The sequence below is a fragment of the Crotalus tigris genome, unplaced genomic scaffold (assembly GCF_016545835.1).
Source record: "Crotalus tigris isolate CLP2741 ecotype Arizona unplaced genomic scaffold, ASM1654583v1 scf7180000024340.7048381, whole genome shotgun sequence".
Classification (NCBI taxonomy): Eukaryota; Metazoa; Chordata; class Lepidosauria; order Squamata; family Viperidae; genus Crotalus; species Crotalus tigris.
Genome location: NW_024100510.1, coordinates 5,334,203 through 5,360,511, shown reverse-complemented (window position 1 = coordinate 5,360,511; position 26,309 = coordinate 5,334,203). Strand labels below are relative to the sequence as shown.

The following is a 26,309-nucleotide window of genomic DNA, read 5'->3' as shown; positions in this document are numbered from 1 at the left end:
TAGGCAATGAATAAGATTACTTGTACAAGAACACACAGGATTAAATCATCCCTGAAAAAAGAAAGTTCATGAACTCAGAGAACACTTTATGGACTCTTAAGTGACATGGTGACCCATGTATACTGTTGCTAGTATCTATTCTTAGAAAATAAATATCCAGTCTTCCTTATAGTGTTCTGATAATTTCCTATATGTGGAGTTAATGTTTTTTTTTTTAAAAAAAAAGAAGATTGTTAGGAAGCTGCCAGGATTTGTTCTCTCCTTCTGAGAGACAGAAGGATAGAAGTAGATACAACTGCAAATAAATAAATCAAATCCTGGTTAGTTACAGATAATTACAAATAAACCCTAAAGAAGAATTTGCTCAGAATTTCTTTGAGAATACTTTTATTTATACTAAGAATACAATCTGCCAAAATTTCAGGAAAGTCACTGCTCTGCACTCCATTCCAGAGATGAGAATCACTGGCTATTGTCTGTTGTTCTCATACCTATACTTCAACACTTCCCACTAAAAGGCAAATCTAAGTTTCACAAAACCCATGTCATACCTACTTTCTCTTTGTGAGTAGAATACAATAGTTAAAAATAAATATTCCTTTAAAAAAAAGTTTGAAAAGAAAACATTCTACTGTATTTTATGCTTTCAGTTGCATCCCTCAACTTAAACCATTTCAGAATTTTTCCCTCCACACAGCTTTTTTTCCCCTTGAGCTTTCCTATGTCCAAAAGATGATATTGAAGAAATGTCAGATTTAGAAAAAAAATATCTAACAAGTTAGAGATGGTATTGAAAGTAGACTTACAACTGACATGGCAAAAAATGAGTTATTGAAGGAAATTTCATTGGACCTAAAAAAAAAAAAAAAAAAAAAAAAAACCCTAGCTGAGCTTTTAAAATTTAGAAAGGAAATATAAATGACAAACCTGGAAAATGACCTGAATAACTTTTTCCTATTGGATTTATAAAAGAGACTTGTTAAAACCTTGAAGAGCTTGATGTAATGGGACAAAGAAGAAATGCAGAAGATTTCAACCTCCAGCTCGAATATCCGAATAAAGTCCAGGATTACTTTCATTTCTGAAAAATGTACTGGTTTATTGAATACATGGCATGGTATAGACCAGGGGTAGGCAACCCAAAACACTCAAAGAGCCACTTGGATCTGTTTCCCACCGAAAACAAAACCCTGGGAGTCGCAAAACCCTTTTGATATCTAAAATGAAGATAACACTGCATATATCCTTTTTTACCTTTAAAATGTGTGTGTGTGTATCATAAAGGTAAAAAAGGATATATGCAGTGTTATCTTCATTTTAGATGTCAAAAGGGTCTCTCTCTCTGATTGCTTCCTGTGACGGCGGCGGCGATGGCAGCTGTTTTCAGCCGTCCGCCCTGGAATGTGTCAAAGCCAGCTGAGACAGCGAGCAACAGCCGTCTCGCGGCTTGGAATCTCTCTCCCTGGGCGAAGGGGAGGAGATGAGTTTCCCTCGGATAGTGGCAGGGCTCCCCGAGAGACCCCAAAGTTTTTTTTTCTTTGGAGGTCGAGGGTGAGAGCTCCCACGGAGTCTGAGGCGTTCTCCACATTCCAGGATGCCTTTGCTCTAATTTTTTTGGGGGGGCAAAGCTAGACGCTGCTTACACATCTGCTTTCAAAATGAACTTGTGAGTAAAATTTAAAGCAGACAGAGCTGACCAGGGAGATTATATCTGTGATTATTTTGAGACTTTAACTCTGGAAAAGATTTCATCTTCTCTCTTTTCTTATTTGAGAGGGGTGAAAAATGGCGCTGAGGTGTTGTTTTTAAGAGTGAAAGGACCGGAACTTTAATTTGAAACAATGTAACAGCTTTTTTTTCTTCTTCTTCTTCTTTTTTACTTACACAGGGGGCTTTTGTTTTTGTTTTTTTCCCTCCTTTTGTCTTCTTTTTTCTCTCTCTCTCTTTGTTAAAGGTTTTATAAGATTTTAAGAGTTTTTTTTTTTCCCAAGATGGCTTCAAAGCATTTTGGAGCTTTTGTTTCTAAAGCCTCAATCTCCTCTTCGGTAATGCAGACAGCTCAGCAAGTTGAGTCTAAATTTCCACCACTTTTCTCAGCTTTACCAGCAGTTTTACCTAAAGACTTACAGGATGCTTTGGAAAATAGTGTACGACGGATTGAAAAAGAGATAAGTGAAATTATTGAAAATAAATTTAGGAAATTGAGAGAAGATATAGCGTCTGTGCTTCAGAAGTTTGCTGATCACATAGATCATTTGGATCAGCATATTGATGTTGCTGTAGAAAATTCTGAAAAATTGGAAGATAAAATAGAAAATAAGGTGGAAATAATTCAGGATGAAATTACTATGTTACAATACAGAAGTATGGAGTTTGCTTTAAGAATAAGAGGAATGCAGGAAAATAATCAAGAAGATTTGAGACAAGTGGTTGTAAAGAATATAGCTCTTATTTTGGAATCCGAGCCTGAAGAAATATTGAGAGAGACAGAAAAAGTTTTTAGGGTTAATTCAAGGGTTGCAAGACAGAGGAATCTGCCACGAGATGTGGTTATTTATTTTTTTAGTAGATCACTTCGTAATAAAATTTTACAAGCCTTTTACAAGCAGAGATTTCAAATTGCAGCCCAGGATGTTATACTTCTGAAAGAACTACCTTCAAGAATTCTTAAAGTAAGAAAGCATTTTGCTTTTTTGGCTGATGAGCTTAAGAGGCGACAGATTCGTTTCAGATGGGAGATACCGGCTGGAATGGTGGTGAATTATGCAGGGACACGCTACAGACTTGATACAATTTTGAAAGCGAAGGATTTTTATACTTCTGTTTTGAAGGCGGGCTCTTTATTACCTACAGCTGAGATATTAGAAGAAAAGTTGGAAGAGCAATTGATAGAAGATATGCAGGTTAAACCTTTGCAACAATCTCTCTTGACAGAAGATTCATTAATAAAACTGAGTACTTGCGGAGCTTTTAGAAGTAAAATAAAGGTGGAAGAAAAGCTGGAAGAGCAGCTGACTGGAAAAAATATGCAGGTTGAACCTTTGCACCAGTCCTCCTTAACAGAAGATTCATCAAAGAAATTGGGCATGACTCGCGCAGCTTTTAGAACTGAGGTATTAGAAGAAAAGTTGGAACAGCAACTGATAGAAGATTCGCAGGTTAAACCTTTGCAACAATCTTTTTTGACAGAAGATTCATTAATGAAATTGAGTACTTGTGGACCTTTTAGAAGTAAGATAAAGGTGGAAGAAAAGCCAGAAGAGCAGCTGATTGAAGAAGATATGGAGGTTGTACCTTTGCAGCAGTCCTCTTCAACAGAAGATTTATCAAAGAAATTGGGCATGACTCGTGCAGTTTTTAGAAGTAAAATAATGGAACAGCAGAAGGTTTTTCGTCATCTTCTAAGTAACAGATAATAGAAGGAGAAGTTGGAATATCAGCTGGCTTGTTATAAGGAGTTTTGTTAAATTTTTGTTATTTATGACTTTTGCCTGGGAGAAGACTTGATAGGCTTTAATCTAGGGATTTAATATCTGAGAGTATCTACTATGATTTCTGTTCGAGAGAATAGTTGATAGGTTTTAATCTGGTGATTTAATATTTGAGAGTATTTATGATATATTAAAAGTGGATAAGAATGTTATAAGGTTTTGATTTGGGAGAAAAGGGTATTACATTCATTTGGGTCTGGGGGGGAAAGAGTTAAGAGCTAAGTTTATATTGTTTAAAAGAAATACACATCTCGGTGTGGAGAAGGTGGATAAATTATATGAAGAACAAATATGGGATTTAATGGGTAAATTATGATTAGAGTAGATATGATTAAAAGTATTGTTTGGATGATGAATAATTTCCATTTTACTTATTGTGATTTAGTTTGTATTAAAGTTAAAATAAATATGGGATTTAATGGGTAAACTTTGATTAGAGTAGAGATGATTAAAAGTATTATTTTGATTATGAACAATTTTTGTTTTAAATTTGGCATTATTTGATTTTGATAATTGATTTTCTTTAATTTGTTTAAATTTGTTTTGTATTTGAGTTGAAGTAATGTATTGATTTTGTTATTTGTATAGTTGGATAAGTTTAGTTAGATTTAGTTTGCATTAGTTAAAGTTAAGTAGATTTTGTTTAATATGTTTGAAAAAAAAATGTGTAAACTTTGATTAGAGTAGATATCATTAAAAGTATTGTCTTGATTATGAATAATTTTTGTTTTAAATTTGGCATTATTTGATTTTGATAGTTGATTTTCTTTAATTTGTTTAAATTTGTTTTGTATTTGAGTTAAAGTAACTTATTGATTTTCTTATTTGTATAGTTGGATAGGTTTAGTTAGATTTAGTTTGCATTAGTTAAAGTTAAGTAGATTTTGTTTAATATGTTTGAAAACCCTGTGCCAAGCTCTGGGAAGTGGGGGGGAGGGGAGGTTGGGGTGGGTGGGTTTTTTGGGACTGGGAGGGAGGGGGGTTGGGGTGGGGGGGTAGGTAGGTTAGATGATAGGATTAAAGTAAGATAATGGGATAACTTATGAGAGAGATGTTGCTTGGGCATTTCCCCGGTACTGTATCCGAAGAGGGATGAGAGAGGAGGAGAAAGGTTAGGGAGGAAGTAGGATGGTGAGAGGACAGGGGGAGGGGAGAGAGAGAGGAGGAGAAAGGCTTGGGAGGAAGTAGGATGGTGAGAGGAGAGGGGGAAGGGAGAGAGAGGTGAGGGGAGGGAGAAGGAGGAGGGAAGTAAGGGAGAGTACAAGAGAGGGCGGATGCAGTTTCGGGGGGGGTGGGCAGGCGACATCTAGGTGTATTTACTTTATCTTGTTAAATGTGAAATTTCTTCTTTTTTGTTTACGTAATTGATAATTGGAAAATAAAAACTTTTTTGAAAAAAAAAGGGTCTCTCTCTGTCTCTTTCTTCCTCTCCCTCTCTCTCTTTCTGCCCTTGGTCTGCCAGTCCTCTTCCCCCACTCTCTCTCTCTCTCTCTCTCTTTCCTTTCTCTCTCTCTTTCTCTCTTTCTTTCCCCCCCCCCTCCAATCTTCTGCTCACCTGGCAAGCTGGCTTCAAGCTGTTCTCCAACAAGCTCAAGGGTAGGCAACCTCGGCTCTTTTATGACTCATGGACTTCAACTCCTAGAATTCCTGAGTCAGCATAGCTGGGCTAGCTAGCTCTCTCCTGCCCTTCCTGCTTCCTGCAGAAACGCAGCAAAGGGAGGAGCCCTGCCCAAAAAGCTTTTCAACTTGTCAGAGAACACCATGAGTCCACTCTTTTACACACACACACACACAAACATACACAGACACACACACAGAGAGAGAGAGAGAGAAGCAGGGAAGCGCAAGTGCCTCTCTCTTGTCTCTGTCTCTCTCTCTCTGCAAATGACAGAGGAGGCTGGGAGCCACAGGAGAAGGCTCAAAGAGCCGCATGCAGCTCCGGAGCCGCAGGTTGCCGACCTGTGGTATAGACAAAGGAAAACTAATTCTAAAATCCCAAGGCATCTAACCATAGCATATAACAATGACATTCCCAGCCAAACCCCCCAGATGTCCGCGTAGCTCATGTAAACAAATTCTCTTTGTTTATGAGAACAGTCTGCTATCTTCTACACACCTGCTAGAATGTCCTTGAAAGGTTTCAAGAAAGCCTTCCCTCAGCAAACTTCTGCAGAACTGGAAATGTTTCGTTTTTCTAACTAACTTTAGAGAGAGTGAAGATCACTAAATTTTTTATACTTGTTGAGATGAATGTTTAAAGTCACTTCTCTTTTTCTATTTCTTTGCACTTTTTACTTCTATTTTCTTTTCTTTCTGTAAGTTTAGTTTGCATTAAAATTTATATTATGAACAAAATTCTTAATAAAATTACACATTGATAGATAGTAATGTGTTTACTTCTTCTTGCCTAACCTCCAGGAACTCCGATTATACCATTTTTTTATATCTGCATAAAAACTCTTATACTTATTGCTAACAGGAATGCATTGTAGAATAGCAAATTGTTCTGATTATTTGTGATAGAAATGTTTTAAGGAAGGTATTGTCTTGTCAGCAACTCATTAATAGCATGAAATGGATTACATTTCCAAATATCTGTTTGCATTGGTTTACTTCTAAGTAGATGAGTAAATTGGGCTAAGTATTAGAATGCACGGAAAGAGTGAACACTAGGTGTCAGTGTAAGAAATGAGGGGAAAAAAACCCTGTTGCTTCCAATCAGGTGGATAAGCTAAAAAACCAGAACCAGCTGTAACCACATTTACTTGTAACTGCATAATACTGTTAACAAGCCAACCTTCCTTAGAAAACTGATTCCCAAACCATCAGGTTCACTTGAAATCAGATAAGTATTAGAAGCCGCAATGATTTCTCTCTATTAAATGCCACTGAAGTGGTTGTTAAAATATATCAAAATACCTTATAACATTAGGCATTAATTTATTCCATCAATACTTGTCAAAGATATATTCAGATGGCAGCTGACCATTCCAACTGTAACTCTATAAAAGTTCCTTAATAACTGGCATCGGATTTGAGTATTGCAGTTGGTAATTTGGAACGTGTAATTGCTACTGATCAGATTAATTTATCTGGACTGACACGGGACTGGTACGGGCATATGTGGTTGGAATACCCTTGACTATGCAAAATGGTCCATGTGGAATTATCATTTATTGAAAAAATAGAAATGTTGATGTTACTTTAAATATAACTGATTTCTTAGCACAAGGATTGTAGTCTGGCAGAATTTTAGCTTAGACTAAAATTGGCAAGTTTTTAAAAATAGTTGTTTTATGCGGAATTGCTACTAAATCAGCATTAGTATCCAACTTTTTATTTCACAGTCATCATCACTTATTCACATACACACCTTCTCTTGAAACTGCTTTCATAAGTTAGCCACAACTTAGCAGAATTTTTAAAAATTGTCATTTTTATTTTGTAGAATAAAATATAAATTTAAAGCAATGCATAAAAATAGGTAACACTTTGAATTTTAAACATTCAGTGATGACCTTTAGATTCAAGAAAGGAAAGACTGTTCTCTCTCTTGCTGCTTGGGCTATGAAAATCCAAGAAACTTGTGACTGAGTTTTAAAATAACCTGCAACTTCTAAATTTTATTTTTATTATGGTTTTATTCTCCTATAGTATTTCTGTTCTCCTGCACAGGTCAGAATGAGCACTTGGCATTCCATAACACCTCCCCCTTTCCCCCCCCCCTCCGGATAATTGTTTGTATTTACCAGCAAAACAAAGAGCAAAACAAATGCAGTTTCTGCAAGGCATAATGCACCTGTTTTATCCCATTAAATCATTCTCAGGCCCAGCAAATTTCAGTTCTTTGATGAGAATTTGTATGCAACTTTATCACAGCATCAGGAAGTAGTAGTCCTTATGGATGGATGGATGGATGGATGGATGGATGGATGGATATGATCTGATATGCAGTTTTCAAACTCAGGGTCATAATCCCTTAAAACTCACAGTTAAATTTGAGGGAAAGGGTCAAAGGTTGTTTTGCACACACAAAGCATATAAGACTGATTTTGCTTGTATTCAAATAAAATTCCAGGATTCTTCCCTGCCTTAACTGGACAAAAGAAGAGCAAAGCCAGTGTTTTCTACAGCTGTCGCTACAAAGTGCAAATCCTGATCTATAATAAATTTGCAACAAGAAAGTAAGAGTAGCTGTCTCAAAAATAAAACCCAGAATTTTTTTTTAAAGATTTATTTTATTAGAAAACTAAGCAATTCATCTCTCTGTCTGTTTCAGAAGATCTCTCAGTTCTCTGGAACTCATATTTGGGACACAGAGATGGGAGTATCCAATCTACAAAGTTTCCTCATGCAATCTGGAATCAGGGACAATATCTACCTATCAAAGATTTAGCTTATCAAACAAATTTGAAATTGTTGATTTTGGAGATGGAAAGGAATGAGGTTTTTTAGTTAGCTGCTATAAATTGTAAACTGCTATCTTCAGGAAAAAGCAGTATCAGCTAAATTTTCTTGTTGACTAATCTCTTGTGGCAATACAGAAAAAAATGCATTTGCAAGTATCAAGTGTTCACTCATATCTAAACAGTGATAAATCAAGGAACAAAGAGAAAGTAAAACATGTAAAGTTATAATTTAATAAAATATGTGTGGTTCATAATACAACTAAACAATAAAATGTATTTGGTATTAAACAGAATTTATATTCTATTTTGACCATGCCTTCTAAGACAGGAGATAACTAGGTAAAAAAATTTCCCATCTGTACTAATGTTCCATTAAAAGGAACATTTAAAGATATTTGAAATTTTTAAAAGTTATTGTTAGCTATAGAGCACACATTTTTATAAAATTCTTATTTCTTGCATTATTATGTTAAATAGTAACATAACAATTAATGCTACTTCCTAATGCTCTGTTTTTTTTTTCTTTCTTTTTATGACCCTTTAATCCCTTTATTCGGTGTGGAGTCGGGGCAACTGAATGGAGCTAAGCGTTTACTGGCCAGATGCCTTTCCTGACACCTACACAAAGTTCGCAGCAGATATTTTCTCTTTAAGCCCTGATAGAGAACCATCTGCCAGTGCCTAGGACTGAACTCTCAACCTTCCAAGTGGGAGGTGATGGTCTTTACCTTTACGCCACCACACCACTCCAATTCCTAATGTTCTGATATTCTGTCAAAGAAAAATATGGCTTTTTATTCAATTTCTGTGCTTCCAGACTTCTGTACTATTGGACTAAGACAGGTGTTTATTAAGACTGAAGATCCAATTCCTAACCAAATATTAGAAAATTATTTTAGAAAATTATTTTTTAAAATAATCACATAAAACAAGGACTTTTTATGATGCCCTACTGGCAAGAAGTGACATTAGCAAATAATTTTCTAAAAGTAGTTAAGCAGTATTTGCCACATGTTAACTGACAGCTAATTTCTGATAATGAATTTAGTACATGGGTCATTTTAAACAAATCTAGGAGCAACACACAATTACAACTCATATTATTCATTTATAAATAAAAATATTTAACTTTATTAGTATTTATAAGCAGTTCACAAAACTGCAAAATACTTTTAAAATACTGTTTTATAGTACTTAAAATATTATCTAAGGCTAAATATAGATTTCATACCAAACTATAATGGCAGCCATATTTAAAAATGCATTCCACAGTGTGTCTTCAATGTTCAAATTTGGAGCATGCAAACATGACATAATTTTATTTTTTATTAAATAAAAATATATCCACTCATCATTTTCTGTATACTTTAATTCCCTCAGAACACCGAAAGAAGATATATATTGGGTTCAGTTTTTTTTCCTCAGTTGTTGTATAGACTTCGTAATACAACAAGGCAAAGGTATTGCACACTCATGGCATCAGGAATGGGTAATATCTGATAGCTTTACTTCTGGGTTCCGAAATGTAGCAAATGGAGATTGCCTATCCTAACTGGTTAGTGATATTCATAAAATGGGCTATATATCATTACACTGGTCTCACTTTATCAGATACAGATATTTCACTAAAACTGTTGATCTTCTGTTTTCACTTGTTCAACCTCAACAACAACAACAGCAACAAAAACCTTACCAAATTAATCAGTTGAGTGTGGACAATGTCTTCAACCAATATTGCTGATTCATGTAGGGGCCTGCGAGCATCTCCTAAGGAAAACCTAAAAGACAATTTACTGTAATTAGCAAATTTTATAAAAGATAAATGTAGAAAGAGAGAGAAAAAGAAATATATAGTGTTAAATAGTAAAAGAAGAATTAGACCATACGATGCAAATAGATTGAGAAGAAAAAAAATATATGTTAAACCTAAACTCATGGCCTTAATGGCCTTTAGCCTGGGCATAAATCAGGATTTTAAGAATTCTATGCTTAGGAGCAATTAAGCTGTCTCCACATTTCAGTGAATAATTAATAGCTGTATCCACCAAAAATTCCTCCATCTCTAAAATTCAAAAGTTTCTATCAGCTTCATAAAACATGCCATTAATGTAAGCCTGGTAGTTCTAGCAGGATTTAGGGTACTCAGAAAATTGCTTAGTCCTATAGTCCATACATTTATCTAATCTCCATCAAAAATAGTAGTCATCACAATATCTTATGGCAAAGAATAAACTGTGGTAGCTTCAGAAGCGGTTTGGAAATATTTTATATTTATAACCTTTATCTATACCAATTTTACCTATAAAAGGGGCAAAATCAGTGGGATTCAGCCAGTTCGCATCACTTTGGCAGAACTGGTAGCTAATTTTTTGTTGCCCAGGCCCAGAAAGGACTTCTGGAAGCGGCATCCACACAGAGAACTGGTTGTTCATACATTTGAATCCCACCACTGGGCAAAATACCCTCTGTAAGATATAAAGCTGATAAACGGGTGGCGGATTCATCTTCCCAACTACTATTGGTTTTGCCTACTGATCCTTCATCGTGACGACTGTGTTTTTCCTTCTTGGCTTTTAGTTGCTGGATGCCCAAGCTTATCTGTGATCCCATCCTCTCTATGTTGTTAACCAATATATAATACATACATAGAAGCAGAAACAATGAATTTAATAAAGTAATCATCTCCCACCTGACTTGAAACCGCTTTTTAAAACGAAAATGAGGCCTAATTAAACAAATAAATTTTAAAGGTTTGACCAGAAGTCATAGCAGAATAACACTTTAAAAGCCCTAGCCAATGAGGATCATGCAGACAACAAGCCACCATCAAAAGCTTCTCTAGAAAGGATAATGGGATTGTATAAACAAACACTGGAACTGACAATTATTGTAGCTGAGCCTCAACACCAGCAACAAAAAAGAAGATTTCGACTCACCATCAAGAATCCAATATCATAGTTGGAAATTAAATGAACGAGTTAGGAAATTCCTATTCTTTTTTAGTTATCTACTCATTCTATTTGGTGGGCATTTTATTATTTTCTTTTGTATACAAATGTAGTTGTATACATTATCTATTAAAATACAAATTTGATATATAGTTAATCAAAATATTTATGTTAGTATCTTTTGAGTTCCAAAAAGTTTCCAGATACATCTAATAGAGAAACAAAGGAAAATATTTACCAGTGATGCAATATGAAAAATAAAACATTTTCTGAAAGTATTGGATTTTTACATTTTTTTCAGTACTCTCATATTATTGTACTAATGAGCTAATTTCTAGACATTATTCCACAACAAAACATTTTTGCCCAGTGTGAATTTTTAAGAGAAATAATTTTAATGGGGGGAAAATGAAGAATAACCATGAGCAAAATTTGGGAGCTATAGCGAAGGGGCTAGCAACCCAGAGTTTTGCTCTTCAGCAATTCATTAAGAAGTACACAAATGTAAAAGAAAAATTATTATTCCTTTGTTGATTTAAAAAGAATTCATGATAAATTATGTTTATTGTACGTATGCCTATTATGCGTATTATAAATTGTTTATTAAATTGTGGAATGTTATGCATGAGTACGTAGTTGAAGGTTGGTTGCTAAACGCAATCAGTGTAATATTAGTAGACTATGAGCAAGAACAAATGGAATGGTTAATGAAAAGTTCAAGGTTGAACAAGGAGTAACACAAGGATCTACTTTGTGCCATTTATTCTTTAATATATTTATAGGTAACCATATAAGAATTGCTGTGGTGATATTGGAAGTGTGATAGTTGAGAATGTGAATACAAATCTGCTTTCGTATAGAAATTATACTTATTACTGAAGAAAACCTGAATGCTTAGATAGACTATATGATGTAAAAAGGAGTACAGATCTCATGGTGGAGGAAGGCACAAACAAAAAATAAAGTAATTACATTCTGAATTTGCAATCCTGTTAAATGTGACAACCCAGATAATTATCCTCAGGTTTTTGAGTATATGTGGTATATATGTATATTTTTTAAGTGAATATTCAGGAAAGCAGCATATTTTCCTTGTGCTTACTATCTATGTCTTTCTCTGTCTTTGAGCAAATAGCAATAGCATTTAGACTTATATACCACTTCACAGTGCTTTACAGCCCTCTCTAAGTGGTTTACAGGGTCAGCCTACTGCCCCCAACAATCTGGGTCCTCATTTTACTGACCTCGGAAAGATGGAAGGCTGAGTCAACCTTTAGCCAATGAGAACTGAACTGCCAAACTGCTGGTAGTCGGAAGTCAGCAGAAGTAGCCTGCACTACTGCATTCTAACCACTGTGCCACCACAGCAAACCTTGATTCATAGGCAATATGGCATGCAGCTGCTCAGAAATCAGTATTTTCTCATGTATTCTTTTAAAAAGGTATAAAGATTGTAATCTACTAAAATCAATAATGTTGTGTGTTTTTGTCTTGGAAAATGATACTAATTCACAAAAAACAACCAAGGGAAATGCACAGCAATGCAACAACCAGTGTTTCACATGCAAAGCACAATGCCTTTCTACTATGCAACTCAACCTGCTTCCAGAAAAATTTCTTCAGATACTTATGGCTCTACAGAAGCAACCTGATTGAAACAGAAAGAGGAGAAGCAAACAAAAAACCAGGAAGAAATCATCTATTTGCATAAAAAGGGCTTGACCTAATAAAGAATTTTTAAAATACAAATTTTCCTATGTAGTTAGTTGTAGGTAATTGGGGCAATAATAATGAATAGATTTTTAATAATGAATGGATCTATACTAAACTATAGAGAGCCAATTTGCTGTACTGATTAAAGGACCAGGCTAGAAACCAGGATACGGTTAGTATTCCCACCTTATGCACAAAGTCAACTTGGCAACCTTGGACCAAATCAGTTATTCTCAGCCCAGGAATAAAAAGGCCATGGAAAACCACTTGTGAAAAAGTTGCAAAAAAGCCTAGAGACTTACCTAAGTCTGACTCGAAGACAACCCCACCCCCAAAATCTATTGTGAATCTAGTAGCTCAGATACCAAGAAACCAGATATTAGTTGCACTCTGTAAAGTAAGCTGCTCTGGAAAATATTAGCTCCTTACATCCTACACAAGAAAGAATGAATGAGTAGAATGTACTGATAAAAAATGTTATCTGACTAATTTATGTCTTATGGTAATGTACACATATAGGTTAGTCTATACTATTTCTTGTGTGAACTATGTAGATCTACTGAGCTAATTCAATAAACCATGGTTAAATAAACGAATGAGTAAGTTTCTCAAATTCACTCACTAGGTATACAGCAATTAATGGGCTCATCTGGTCCCTAGGTTCAGTGGTGAACCACCCTCTGTAACAATAATTTATCCAATTTAAGAAAGGTATAATACTTCCTAATGCAAGTGCTTTATTGGCCAGAAGAAATAAACTTGTGGTTGATCAACTTTCCACAGAAGGAATGTCATTCGTTTTTTTTTTTGAAAAAAAAAATATCCCACTGAATTCAATGAAAGTTACTCCCAGGTAAAATCTAGAATTGCAGCATCTGAGAGAATTGTTTAGTAGTGTTAGTAAAAAGGTTATACTGCATAGTAGCTTTTCATTTAAACTTTGTCTTAACTCTATTTCTTGTCACCCCTATATAGTAAATACTCTGAATTCAGTAAAGCTGGTTCTCAGTAAGGAAATCTAATATGCAGCTTTTTAGCACTTCCAAGAGTTACATGATGTAGTATGAGAATAATGTTTTATCAATGGCCCTATGCATATTCTTACCTTTTTCCTCACCTTCTCACCAGATTCATTACAAAGGAGCAGGGTTTACTGGGTAAACCAAGTAAACAGTTAACTAATTCTAGCCCTTTAGTTCTTCTATGCATATGTTAATCAATCCTAACAAGATTTTAAAAAATAAATAGCAAAGAGCAAAGGTGTTAATTTAATCTCCATTCTTTCCACCTATTTTCATGGGGATTTCAGATCTGATTGTAAAACCATGCCATCTAGTGGCCATCTGGATTTTTACAGATATGGTAGCCCTACTATAAATAAAAATAGGCTCTTTTTCTGGTAGTACATTCAAATTCTCTATTCGTCAATATATATATATATCTGTGTATAGAGGAAGGGTGGCAATTAATTTTCCCAAGGTGCCACATGACAAACTGGGACTGTTGCGGAGGGCCAACCTCACCTCCCCCTGCTACAGATCTCCCAGCCCCAATGCTGCTGTTGCCACCCTTCCCCCATTGCACCGCCACCCCAGCCTCCCCTGCCCTCTGCCATCACCACCTCATCGTTGATGTTGCTGATGCTCTGCCCCCAATGCCACAAGCCAGCTCATGGGCTGGATGTGGCCTCCAGGCTGTAAAATGCCCATGGCTGGTATAGAGTGCATGTATTATTATTATTGTTGTTGTTGTTGTTGTTGTTATTGATTTAATCTTCAATTCAATTCACAGTCTGGGACTGGTAAAAACTTAACAGTTCAATTTCTAACCAAGGACCTAAGGGCTATTTAGGTATGTCTGAGTGTATAGGCAATTTCGAGTGGGTGGGGTTTTTTTTGGGGGGGGGGGTTTGCAAAGTCAGGATATTCAGGTCTAATAAGTTTCCATGCATCTAGGCAGCCCTTTGGGTATTGCTGTAAGGGCTCCTATTACTATTGTTACAACCATTGATTTCTTCCTCCACAATCGCTCAACTTCAATTTGCAAATCACAATATTTTGTCATTTTTTTTCTAGCTATTTATCTTCAATTTGTGCATCACCTGGTATTGCAATATCATCATCATCATCACCATCATCATTACTCAGGAAGGAAGCAGAATACAAAATTCTCTCTTTCATATACTGTCCCTCCCTCATCCCACTCCCTCCACTTATTATGTCCTCTTTTTTTCCTGATTATTGTCCATTTTTATTGCAAACAAGACTCTAATGTATAATACCTTTCCACCCCATCTATGTTTTTTCTTTATCACAATATATAGAAAATAAGCTAAAGGTTTCAGGGAAGAGCAGGATGAAAGAAAAAGTGGAACTGTTAAAAAGACAACCTGTGGTAAAACCTTTTATATGTGAACAATATAAGATGGAAATAGTAGAACCTTTTCTCTAACATGAAAACAGGACAGTATCTTTTCTGTCTAACACGCAGTCTTTTAAAGAAAAATAGTTTCCTCTCTCAAAGCCTACAGACATAACATCAAAATATATTCCAGAAAGTAGGGTATAGTTTGTGTTGAGTGGGATTTCAAACTATTTCTGCAGTCTTGATAGGATGTTGACATCAGGTCCCTTATCTTTAATATGTGCTCATCACCTTTTCATTTGTTGCCCAATCATTGCCTTTCCTTTTTTTTAAATTTGACTTCCTTATCTAGTTGCATCATATTTTACATGCCTTTCGCAAATTATATTAACTGAATGTGGATTGATTTTATGTGGTGATTGTTTGTTTTAAATTGTCCCAGTTGAACATCATTATTTAAGCTGAGAAGAGGCAGCAGGGTCACTTAAAATTCAAACTCCTGTTCATGGACACAGCAGTATTCTCCCTTCCTCCATTTGAGCCAAAATAAGATATGGAGAAAAAAAAAGCAATATTTTCCAGGAAACTTGGGGATTTTATGAAGTATAAACAACGTGATTAAAACGCTCAATATTCAGAGTCTTACCTGTCCCCTTTACTATGACAATTTGTATTTCTTCAATGGACTTGCATCTTCACATTTTCCCATAAAATCACATATGAGGCTAGAACATATATGTGCCAAAACACTATCACATATACTTTCCTAAAATTAAACTCTGATTTGATCCTGTTCCCAGAATTCTGTCATCACCACCAGCTCTTCCTTCTTTGGGAAAATAAACCTCCTACAGTGCTTAAGTGGTTTTCCGGTACCAGAGGTGGCCATTGTATGTTGAAATAAGTGGCTTGCTTCAGGGGGCTGTGTGGGGAAATCTAAAATAAAAATATTGCTACATACTTTATGAATGATTCTGGTTTATTGCATAAATATAATTAAATCTGATAAAGCTACTTTTTATGCATTTAATCTATTTAATTGTTTTAAAATATTTTTATCGTATTTTTATAGTACCATGATGACTAATTCATTGGGCTATACATTTTAACAGATTATAGTCCATTTCATCAAATATCTCTTCTGAAACAGTCCAAATCCCACAATAGCTTACACCATAATACACCATATATTGTAAGATTCTTTGCTATTGTTTTCTCACATTAATGCTTCATGCAGTATATTGAAAAATATTCTTATTAATTTTCTATAAAATGTACTAATATATAAATGAAACCTAATCTGTTTAATTATATTGCATATTTTTCTACCATTTCATCCCACCCAATGTATCTATTTTGCTTCTTGGTTGTTTGTGCAGTCCATACTTCTTCAGATGTAGTTGTTGATCAGTTGTGTTTCTTCTGCAAATAAAAGTAGTATCCTGGTATCAGCCAGATCATTAGCATGATCCTGATACACTTAAAAACATTTAAATGATATCTTGATAGTAATTAAAATCATAACTGATAATAATTAATCAATGTCTGATTTCTGTATTTTTCATAGAAATTCCCTTAATGTCAATATGGTAGTTCTATGAGAGTCATATTTTAAAGTTATTTGAAATAGTAATTAAAGGTATAACCAGTAGAAGTGTTATTGGTACAAAAATATCAACTTCAATCACAAATTATACAGTTTCTATGTGTATACGTTTACAAACTTTTTATAAGGTTTCCAGAAAAATCTGAGATAGATGAATATTGACTCTGTTTTCCAAAAAGGAATAAAAATATGGATCCAGAAAAACTAAGACTATCTAGTTTTTAACATGATATAAATGAAGGGTAGATCTTCAGATGATTGGTTGTAATTCCCAATAAATTAATACCAGTAAGTTTGTGTCTAAAAGTTAGATGCTAGAATCCTGGCTTTGTAATAACAAAGTGTACTTTTTATTTTTGTATGTAGAACATCATATATATATTGAAAAGAGATAAATAGTGTCATTGTGTACCATAATCATGGTTTACAACAATCTGCAAACCACAATGATTCACATCACATGCCAACCCCAAAATAAGCAAATATTGTTAAAACTTTCTGTAATGCATATAACCTTTCTACAGCTTTTGGGATTCAGTAGATAATTAGTTCTATCTCTGAGATACTGTGTGAAAAAAAATCCAATAAAAACAAAAATAATTGAAGTCTGTTATTCCTGTTCTGCTTTTGATAATTTCTCAGCTTTTTTTTATCCTTGTAAAATCCTACAGTAACTTGGAATCATCACAACATGTTGATTTGTACATATTAAAAAATAACTAAACTTATGCTGATTTCTACCAGTGCAAATAAGAAGTAAACAGCATGTTACTCATTCTCAAAATAACTATGTAAATGAACTGTATAAATCCTCTGACTAACAAAAAAGAAAACATGTAATATAATTCAGCTCTGCTGTAGGATCTAATATGTTCCATTTGCTACAATAAAATTTAGTCTGGATCAAGAAAGAAATGAGACAATAGACTTTCCAGAGGATGTAAACTGGACTATGATTAATTGTTTCTGTAAATTAAGGAGCATATTTGTCTCAGTCCCAGGCACATCATCCCATGCTGAAAAAATACAGGAAGACTAAGCAGAATGAAAAGGAAGGGAAGTCAAAGTGTACAACAGTGTGTGTGACAGAGAGAATATCCACCAGCCCTGTGAAGATGGAAGGAGACACATAGTCCAACCCCTGTTCAATGCTGGAACTTTAAGCTGAGATCTCTGTCTAATCTTTCTTGAAAATATCCAGTAAATAATAAACAACCCCAGGCAAACTGCGTGTCAATACCAAATGAGGAAATCTTTTTCAGAGGTACTGGTAGCCCTTAGACTATGATCACAATTGAGCCCAAAATTTGTTGCTAAGCAAGACAATTGTTAAGTGAATTTTGCCCCATTTTACAGCCTTTCTTGGCCCAGTTGTTAAATGAATCACTGCAGGTGTTGGAAGTGTGAAACACAGCCATAAGTCACTTTTTCCATTACCGTTGTAACTTTAACACACCTTCCTGTATCTTTATTTTATGTCTGAAATCTGAATGCCTGATATGTGGACATGAATTTACACTTTTTTTGCTGAAACTGTCATATATATATATATATATATATATATATATATTAAAAATTAACATAAAAATTGAGGAACGTAGTCTCCTGGGTGTATACATATTCAAAAGATAAAAACGAGCACCAGGAGGTAAAACAATTAAATGTTTAATAAATAAATAACCTAGCTTTCGATGGCTATATTGCTGCCCTCATCGTCAGGGTGTTAAAAGCCAGAGGGTGGGGGAGCTCGTTTATAAGCACAAACGTGCCTGCACGCGGCTCATAGACCTCGTTATGGGGCCCGGTCGATTGATCCTTTCATCACTCATGTCAGAAGTATTTCTGAGTTCTAAGTTCTTGCAGCTGATTACTTCTCTGTTGCGTGCGGCTCCTAGGCTGGGAGGCGAGCATTCCATGTCACTACGCACTAGAGTAACATGTGTAACTGCAGACCGATCCTGCGAAGAAATCCCAGATCTGGCTATCTTCCTCCCCCGTGTCTGATGTGTCACTCTCAGGGGGCATGCTACCCCATGCATGCTCCCATCTTCCCCTATAGCCCCCAACCCACCGCCCTTCCGTGCGTGGGATGCACAGCAGTTCGTTGCGATCTCCGTTCCTGTTAGTTTGGCGTCCGATTCAACTCTCCCTTCGGAGGAAATTCCAACTGCGATCTTCGCGCGTGCGCCCTCACGTTTCCACCGTACTACTTGGGAACGCGTGATGGGACCCTTAATGGGGCGGTTGCAGTCTGTAGGTCGGACGCAATATCGAGGAGAGGGAGGGGGAAGGGAAGGAGTGTTCGGGGCATCCAGGGCACTAGGGGGTGGGTTGCTGTTGCCCCCGGCTATTAGCAATTCCTGCGCGCACCCACTGATGAATGAAGAATTCGTTGACAACAGCAACCCACCCCCTAGTGCCCTGGATGCCCCGAACACTCCTTCCCTTCCCCCTCCCTCTCCTCGATATTGCGTCCGACCTACAGACTGCAACCGCCCCATTGGTCCCATCACGCGTTCCCAAGTAGTACGACGTTCGCTTCCTCCGTCCCCCTCCGTCTCGCATTGCGTTTACAGACGCAACCGCCCCATTACACATCACGCGTTCCCAAGGTACGGTGGAAACTCGCGCACGGAAGATCGCAGTTGGAATTTCCTCCGAAGGGAGAGTTGGGGCGCCAAACAACAGGAGAGATGCAACGAACTGCTGTGCATCCCACACGGAAGGGCATGGCCAAGAAGCACGCAAGCATGCCCCCTGAGAGTGACACATCAGACAGAGCACAGGAGTGGCAGGATCAAGTTACACAGTTACTCTAGTGCGTAGTGACATGGAATGCTCGCCTCCCAGCCTAGAGCCGGCAAAGTAGTAATGCTGCAATTTAGAACTCAGAAATACTTCTGACATGAGTGATATATCAATCGAAACCCCCGAGATGTAGCAACGTTTGTGCTTATAAACGAGCTCCCCCACCCTCTGGCTTTTAACACCCTGACGATGATGGCAGCAATATAGCCATCGAAAGCTCGGTTATTTATTTATTAAACATTTAATTGTTTTACCTCCTGGTGCTCGTTTTTATCTTTTTATATATATATATATATATATATATATATATATATATATATATATATATATATATATAATAAAATTTGGATTGCTAACAAAGAATTAAGGGAGAATGGGATAGCTATTTCGAGTTTCTTAACTCTCTTCACCCACACTTACCCTTCTGAGATTCGAGCATGGGCTGTGTGCATGTTAGGCAGTATATATATATGTGTGTGTGTGTGTGTGTGCGTGTGTGTGTGTGTGTTTTCTGAGGTTTTCGCGGGTGTTTGTATGTAGGTCTTTGGTTATTCAGGTTTTCTCCCGCGTAAAATTGGAAGTGTCTTGGCGACGTTTCAACGAAGTCTCATTCGTCATCTTCAGGCTGGTGTTTTCGGCTTCGTGCTTCTAAGAGCAATGTGTGATCGTAACTGTTTCTTCCTTTTAACTGCCAGTGGGGGTATGAACTGATTGGATGAGAGCTTGGCTGTGTTCTGATTGGATGGAGGTGTGTTCTGATTGGTTAGGAGCTTGGCTGTGCTCTGATTGGATGGGGGGTTGGCTATGCTCTGATTGGATGGGGGGTTGGCTGTGCTCTGATTGGTTGGGGGAGTGTTCTGTTTGGGTGGGGGCTTTGTTGTGCTCAGGTTAGTTTAAGTTGCACGGGGATGTGAGATGGTGAGCTGCATTGGTATTGTTTGGCTTCGCGTTCGTGGTTGTGCCTCATCTTCATGGTGGGTATCAGTTTGCTTCATGTATGGATTGGAGGGGTTTAAAGTGCCTAATGATGCAGCTGTGGTCTGGCTTCTGGTTTGTGGTCATGCCTCATCATCGGTGTGGGTTTGGGTTTGCTTTTTGCGTAGATGTGACATCCTGTGTGGCTTTTGTGAGTGTGGATCTGGTGTCATTCTTTGTGTTAGGGACTCGTTTGTCAATAAGGGCGGGTTTCCAAATGGCTGGTAGGCGGGAGGTATCATCTTGTTTGTTCATGCTGTGTGGGCGTTTTTCTATCTCAATGGCTTCTCCGATTATTCTGTTATTAAAGATGCTCATGCACCCTAGTTTTTAACCTTTTTGTGGTCTTCCCAACATAATTATAGGAACAGTCCTTACACTTGATCTTATAAATTATCGAAGATTTTTCTTCATTGGGGAGTGGATCTTTCGGGTGCATGATCTTAGATCGTAAAATTTGATCTGGTTTATGGGCCACTTTTATACTGAAAGGGCCAGTAGTCTGGCTGTTGCCTCTGATACCCCATTAATGTATGGGAGGGAGATACGCACATTTTGTGTTGTCGTCCTGTCAGTTTCTTGCAAGTTTTTGCAGGATCTGTATGATTTGCTGTACTTCCTAATGAATCCAATAGGGTAACCATTGTACTTGCAGGTTCGAAAGAGGTGATTCTTTTCTTCAATTTTGGTCCTAGTTGTACTACAATGTGAATCGATCCATTTGAACAATGTTCTTACACAGCTGATTTTATGGGCCACTGGATGGTTGCTCCCATAATGGAGGGTCCTGTTAGTATGGGTCGGTTTACGATATACTTTTGTAGGTAGAGTCCCATCCGGTTGGCGATGGACCAACACACTCAGAAAGGCTAGAGTACCCTGGTTCTCTTCCTCTGCTGTAAAGAAGATGTCTGGATGCACCGAGCTTAGCGCCTCCAGCCTTATGTTGTTTCTTAATAATTACAACGTATCATCTACATACCGGACCCAAAATTTAGGGTGGGACTGGGTCATCACTATGGTTTCAAAACGCTGCAGAATGGCTTCTGCCACTATGCTTGAAATAGGAGATCCCATAGGTGTTCCTTTGTCCTGCTCGTATGTGGTCCCTTGGAAGGTGAAATACGTTTTTAAACATAATGTTGTTAACTTCACTAGGTCGTCAGTACATAGGGAATCCTGGTGTCGTCCTTGTCTCATTTCATTAAGGCAGTCTCTTAAGGTCGTGACTGCCAAGTCCTGCGGGATGGAGGTAAAGAGTAAGGTGACGTCAAAAGATACCATCACTTCATCCCCCTCCACCTTTAGGGGCTTGACTTTTTCTAGAAATTCACCAGCTGATCTCACTGTGGTTTGGTTACCATCTACCATATGGCTGATGTGACCACTCAGCCACTTGGCTAACTCTGAGGTTGGTGTGCTTTTGAATGAGACAAAATGGTAGGCCATTTTGGTAGGCCATAGAATCTAGCCATGGCCGAATCTCCTGGGTGTATTTTTCTCAAGATGTTTTCATTCATTATTTTATGGCGTTTAAAATTATCCAAAGTTTGTTTAAACTATTTTTAAGCGTGGTCATAGGGTCTCCGGTAACGGCTTTATACGCCGTTGTGTCACTGAGTAATGCCAGGGCTTTATCGGTGTATTGTGTTTTATCCATAACCACCGTTGCCCTGCCTTTATCCGCTGGTAGAATGACGTGGTATGATCTTTTATAAGTTGCTCTAAAGCCTCTTTTTTTTCCCTGGATAATATCTGGCACCGTTTGTGATGCATTAACAAGCCTATGACCCTTTGTCTAACAGAATTTTTAATCTCATCCCCCACCCCAATCTGTTGTATGGCAGGTTCCAATGCTGCCATAAAATCCAATGGTCATGCATCTGCCAAGTTATGTCCTATATCCCATTCGAGCAGGGCAATCTGTTCTCGGGTCAATACTTTGAAGGATAAGTTATGGACTAATCCCTTATTATAATCACGGTCTTCCAACATCCGTAACGTTTCCATCTTATGTTGGAGTGTCGTGGTTGTCTGGCAGCTTACCCTCATAGTGGCTTGATGAATCTGGCAGTTAAGTGCAATGAAATGTTGTTACGTCAATTCCATGTTTCAGAGCTCATGACAATCCTGGATCCATGTCTTACAAATGTCTATCCGCCTGTGATGGTCGTTGCTTAGAACATGCAATGAGCGGTGTTGAAATTGGTGGACGGCCATTTGGCATTCCATAGAATCAATAATAGGTCTCCTTCTCAGAGATTTAATGGGAAGGTCTCCTCAGATGCAATCGTGAAGAAACGTTAGCCTTCAGTAACTCCTGGACATCCATCGTGCTAGTTTCTCCCATTTTCTTGCATGGAGCAATACTGCTCTATTGTAATGGTCTCTACACTAAAAATATGAATCCTGGGTAAATCCATACCATAAAATAATCCGAACACCAGGATAGTACTAAAACAAAACTGCTTAATATAAAAGCTAAGCCTTTCGTTGGTCAACACTACCAGCATCATCAGAGCTTAATGCAAGATTGCTGGGAGTCTTTCTTATGCTGCTGGACAGTTCTGCAGTCGGCCCCTTGACCTAGTTACCGGTCTATCAGTTCTCTCTATCTGGTTTCTTAAACGGCCCATGTTTTTTACTATGCTAGTGCCCTCCGAGGTTGCTGTTTACTTTTTCCTGGATCTAACCGCTCTCTGTTTCTGCTCACTTACTCCTGCGTCTGTCATCCTTTCTAGTTCTGTTCCGGGGTCTGTCCGACCTTCCTTGGTTAGACTGTGCTTGTATACATTCGGGGGAGGGGGTGTATTAAGAGGATCCAGACGCCTATCGTCACAATCTCTGGTCGCTGCATTCCTGCATATGTTCTTCCAGCCAGGGACGCTGCTTTCCTCTATGGGTGTCCATGAATATGCTGTACCGCTTCTAGTTGTCCCCCTTCTCTTGAGGTTCTTTGTTGTTTGATCACATGTTGGGTTTCTCAATCCTCCTTCACTGTTCGTCAGTTCTTTTGCCCTTTTTGCACGCATACAAGGTCCCACAATATCGCTTTCCATCGTTGATCTGTTTTCCTTTCTTATTCACGTCGGTAGAATAACTCATCTCTCCCCTCATGTTAGCAGGGATCGTGGAGCGGGTATCCCGTGGGTTGTCATCCAGCCATCCTTGTTGTTCACCCCGATCATTATTTCTCTTTTTCATTGGGTAAGTTAAAAGATGTATATCTGGGGTATCTAGGGGGGTATTTCTTGTTCCTTCTCTGTTTCCCTTGTAGGTTCCTTGTCACATAGATGGGCTATCTCCTCCATTCTTCCTTCCCTCCGATTTCGTGGGGGTTGTGCCAATTGCCTTTGTTGTGGATTCCGATGTTGTTCCCATACCTTAAATGTTTGGTATGCCGGGAAAAGCTCTGTATGGCGATTAATAGAGTCACCATCAGAAAGCCAGGCTTCTTTGAGTAGTCGACCTCCCTTGGTAGTGTCCCTAGATATGGGCTGTGCACTATTTTTTTTTTTTGAGTAAAGATTTTATTGATTTTTTCCCCATCAACATATGTTAATTTTTCCAATCAACAAGTTGTATGGAGTTTGCTATAATAATACATGTTCAATTCCTAATCCTTCATTCTTTCCTCTAGCCAAGAATAAAATAGGTTCCAAATTTGATAGTAGTCTGTATCTTCTTTATCTTTCAGCCTCATAGTTAATCTGTCCATCTCTGCACATTCCAATATTTTCCTGATTATTTCTTCTTCTGATGACAGTCCTTCATTCTTCCAGTATTGTCCAAAAATTATTCTCACTGCTGTAGTAATGTGTAAGATTAAATATAATTTCTGCTTATTAGTCTTTTCAGGCATAATACCTAGTAAAAAAAGTTCAGGTTTAAAATCCACTTGTTCACCCAATATTTTTTCTAACCACATATATATCTTTCTCCAATAGGCCTTTGCCTTACCACATGTCCACCAAATGTGATAATACGTGCCTATGTTATGTTTACATTTCCAACATCTATCTGACATATTTTTAAACATTTCTGCTAAACTTGCTGGCAGTAGATGCCATCTATAAAACATTTTAGACAGATTTTCTTTGTATGAGGTTGACATTGTTAATTTGTAGTTTCTCTCCCATAACATTTGCCATTTTTCTAATTCTATATTATAGCCAAAAAAATTGCTCATCTTGTCATTGTTTCTTTCTCTTGTTCACTTTCCATATCCAAAATTAACAAAAAGTTATACATTTTCTTGATTAATTTCTCATCTGAGGTTAACAAAATCTTATCAAACACAGTTTGATCCTTATAAAATCCATACATTTTTACATCTTTTTCATATCTACTTTGTATCTGTAAATGTGTCCACCAGGACAAGTTAATTCCCTGATTTTCCAGTTCTTGTTTAGATTTTAATTTCCCATCAATCTCTAGAATATCTTTATATGTCCATATTTTTTCAAAGTCTACCAAGTTCGGATATATAAATGCCTCCATCATTGATAACCACCCTGGAATTTTTAAATATATTTTGGCTTTAATTTTTTCCCATACTATTGACAAGGCACTTCTTATAAAATGATTTTGAAAGTATTTATGGACTCTGTTTTTCCCATATCATAAGAAAGCTTGCCACCCCAATTGTAAATCATGTCCCTCTAAATACAGTAACCTTTTATTTCTAAAGTGTTATCCATTCTTACACCCATGTTAACACAGATTCTTGGTAATATAACATCCATTCCGGCAACCCAAAACCTCCATTTTCCTTAGCATCTTGTAATGTTTTCATCTTAATTCTAGCTTTTTTCCCTTGCCAAATAAAGTTTAAAACCAATGAATTTAAATCTTGAAAGAATTTTCTCTCAAGTTTTATCGGAATCGTTTGAAATAGAAATAAAATCTTTGGCAACACATTCATTTTTACTGTAGCAATTCTTTCTAATATTGACAGCTGCAGATTTTTCCATCTTTCCAAGTCTAGCTTTATTTGCTTCAATAATTTTGTATAATTGTCTTCTTTTATTGACGAACACTTAGCCGAAAGATGAATACCTAAATATTTAATTTTTTTCACTATTTGTACCTCTGTTTTCTCTAGTTTTTGCCTGTGAAGTTCTTTACTATTACTTATATTTTTTCTTTATTTATTTTTAGTCCTGCCATTTTTCCATATTCTTCTATCTTTTCCCATAGTTTAGAAATCATCTCTAAAGGTTCTTCCAAGATAAACACTAAATCATCAGCAAATGCTTGTAATTTATATGTTTCACCTTTTATTTTCAATCCTTTAATTTCTGTGTCCTGTCTTATCCTTCTATTTAGTACTTCCAAAGTAAAGATAAATAATAATGGAGATAGTGGACACCCTTGTCTCGTACCTTTTCTTATCTCAAAGCTCTCAGTATAATCTCCATTCACTATCACTTTTGCTATCTGGTTGCTATATATTGTTTTTATCATATTTGTAAAATTCTTTCCAAAATTCATTATTTGTAATTGTTGAACCATAAATTGCCAGGAAACGTTATCGAACACTTTTTGGGCATCTAAAAACACTAGCGCTAATTGTTTCCCTGGGTGTAATTCATAATATTCTAATACGTCCATTAACTGGGCTGTGCACTATTAAGGTCGAATTCATGCCCATGATTGCTCATATGGGTCCAAATCTGTGATTGCTGTTCCTGTCTTCTAACTGCTAGTGCATGTTCATGCACTTCAGTTTTTAACCTTTTTGTGGTTCTCCCCAACATAGTTACAGGAACAGTCCTTACACTTGATCTTATAAATTATCGAAGATTTTTCTTCATTGGGGAGTGGATATATAACTTTCTCTTATAATATGTCATTTCAGGTTTTTGTCTTCTTTTGTTTCTTTAGCCATAGACAACAGTGAAGTATAATGACTAGATGGACTGTCTAATATTGACATTCTATTATTTGGCACTTTATCCAGTCTATTATCTGTGACAAGCAACTTGAACAGTAA

The 26,309-nt window shown here is 36.8% G+C and overlaps 1 protein-coding gene across 8 annotated transcripts in view; it reads right to left on the bottom strand.

Annotated features, from left to right (window-relative positions):
* Window positions 1-26,309, bottom strand: part of SUPT3H (SPT3 homolog, SAGA and STAGA complex component) — a 304,630-nt gene that overhangs the window by 150,367 nt on the left and 127,954 nt on the right. For all 8 annotated transcript variants that reach the window (XM_039326205.1, XM_039326202.1, XM_039326201.1 and 5 more), the window contains one exon: window positions 9,594-9,678. In XM_039326205.1, the coding sequence (XP_039182139.1) occupies window positions 9,594-9,678 (85 nt within the window). The remainder of the gene's footprint in view (window positions 1-9,593; window positions 9,679-26,309) is intronic.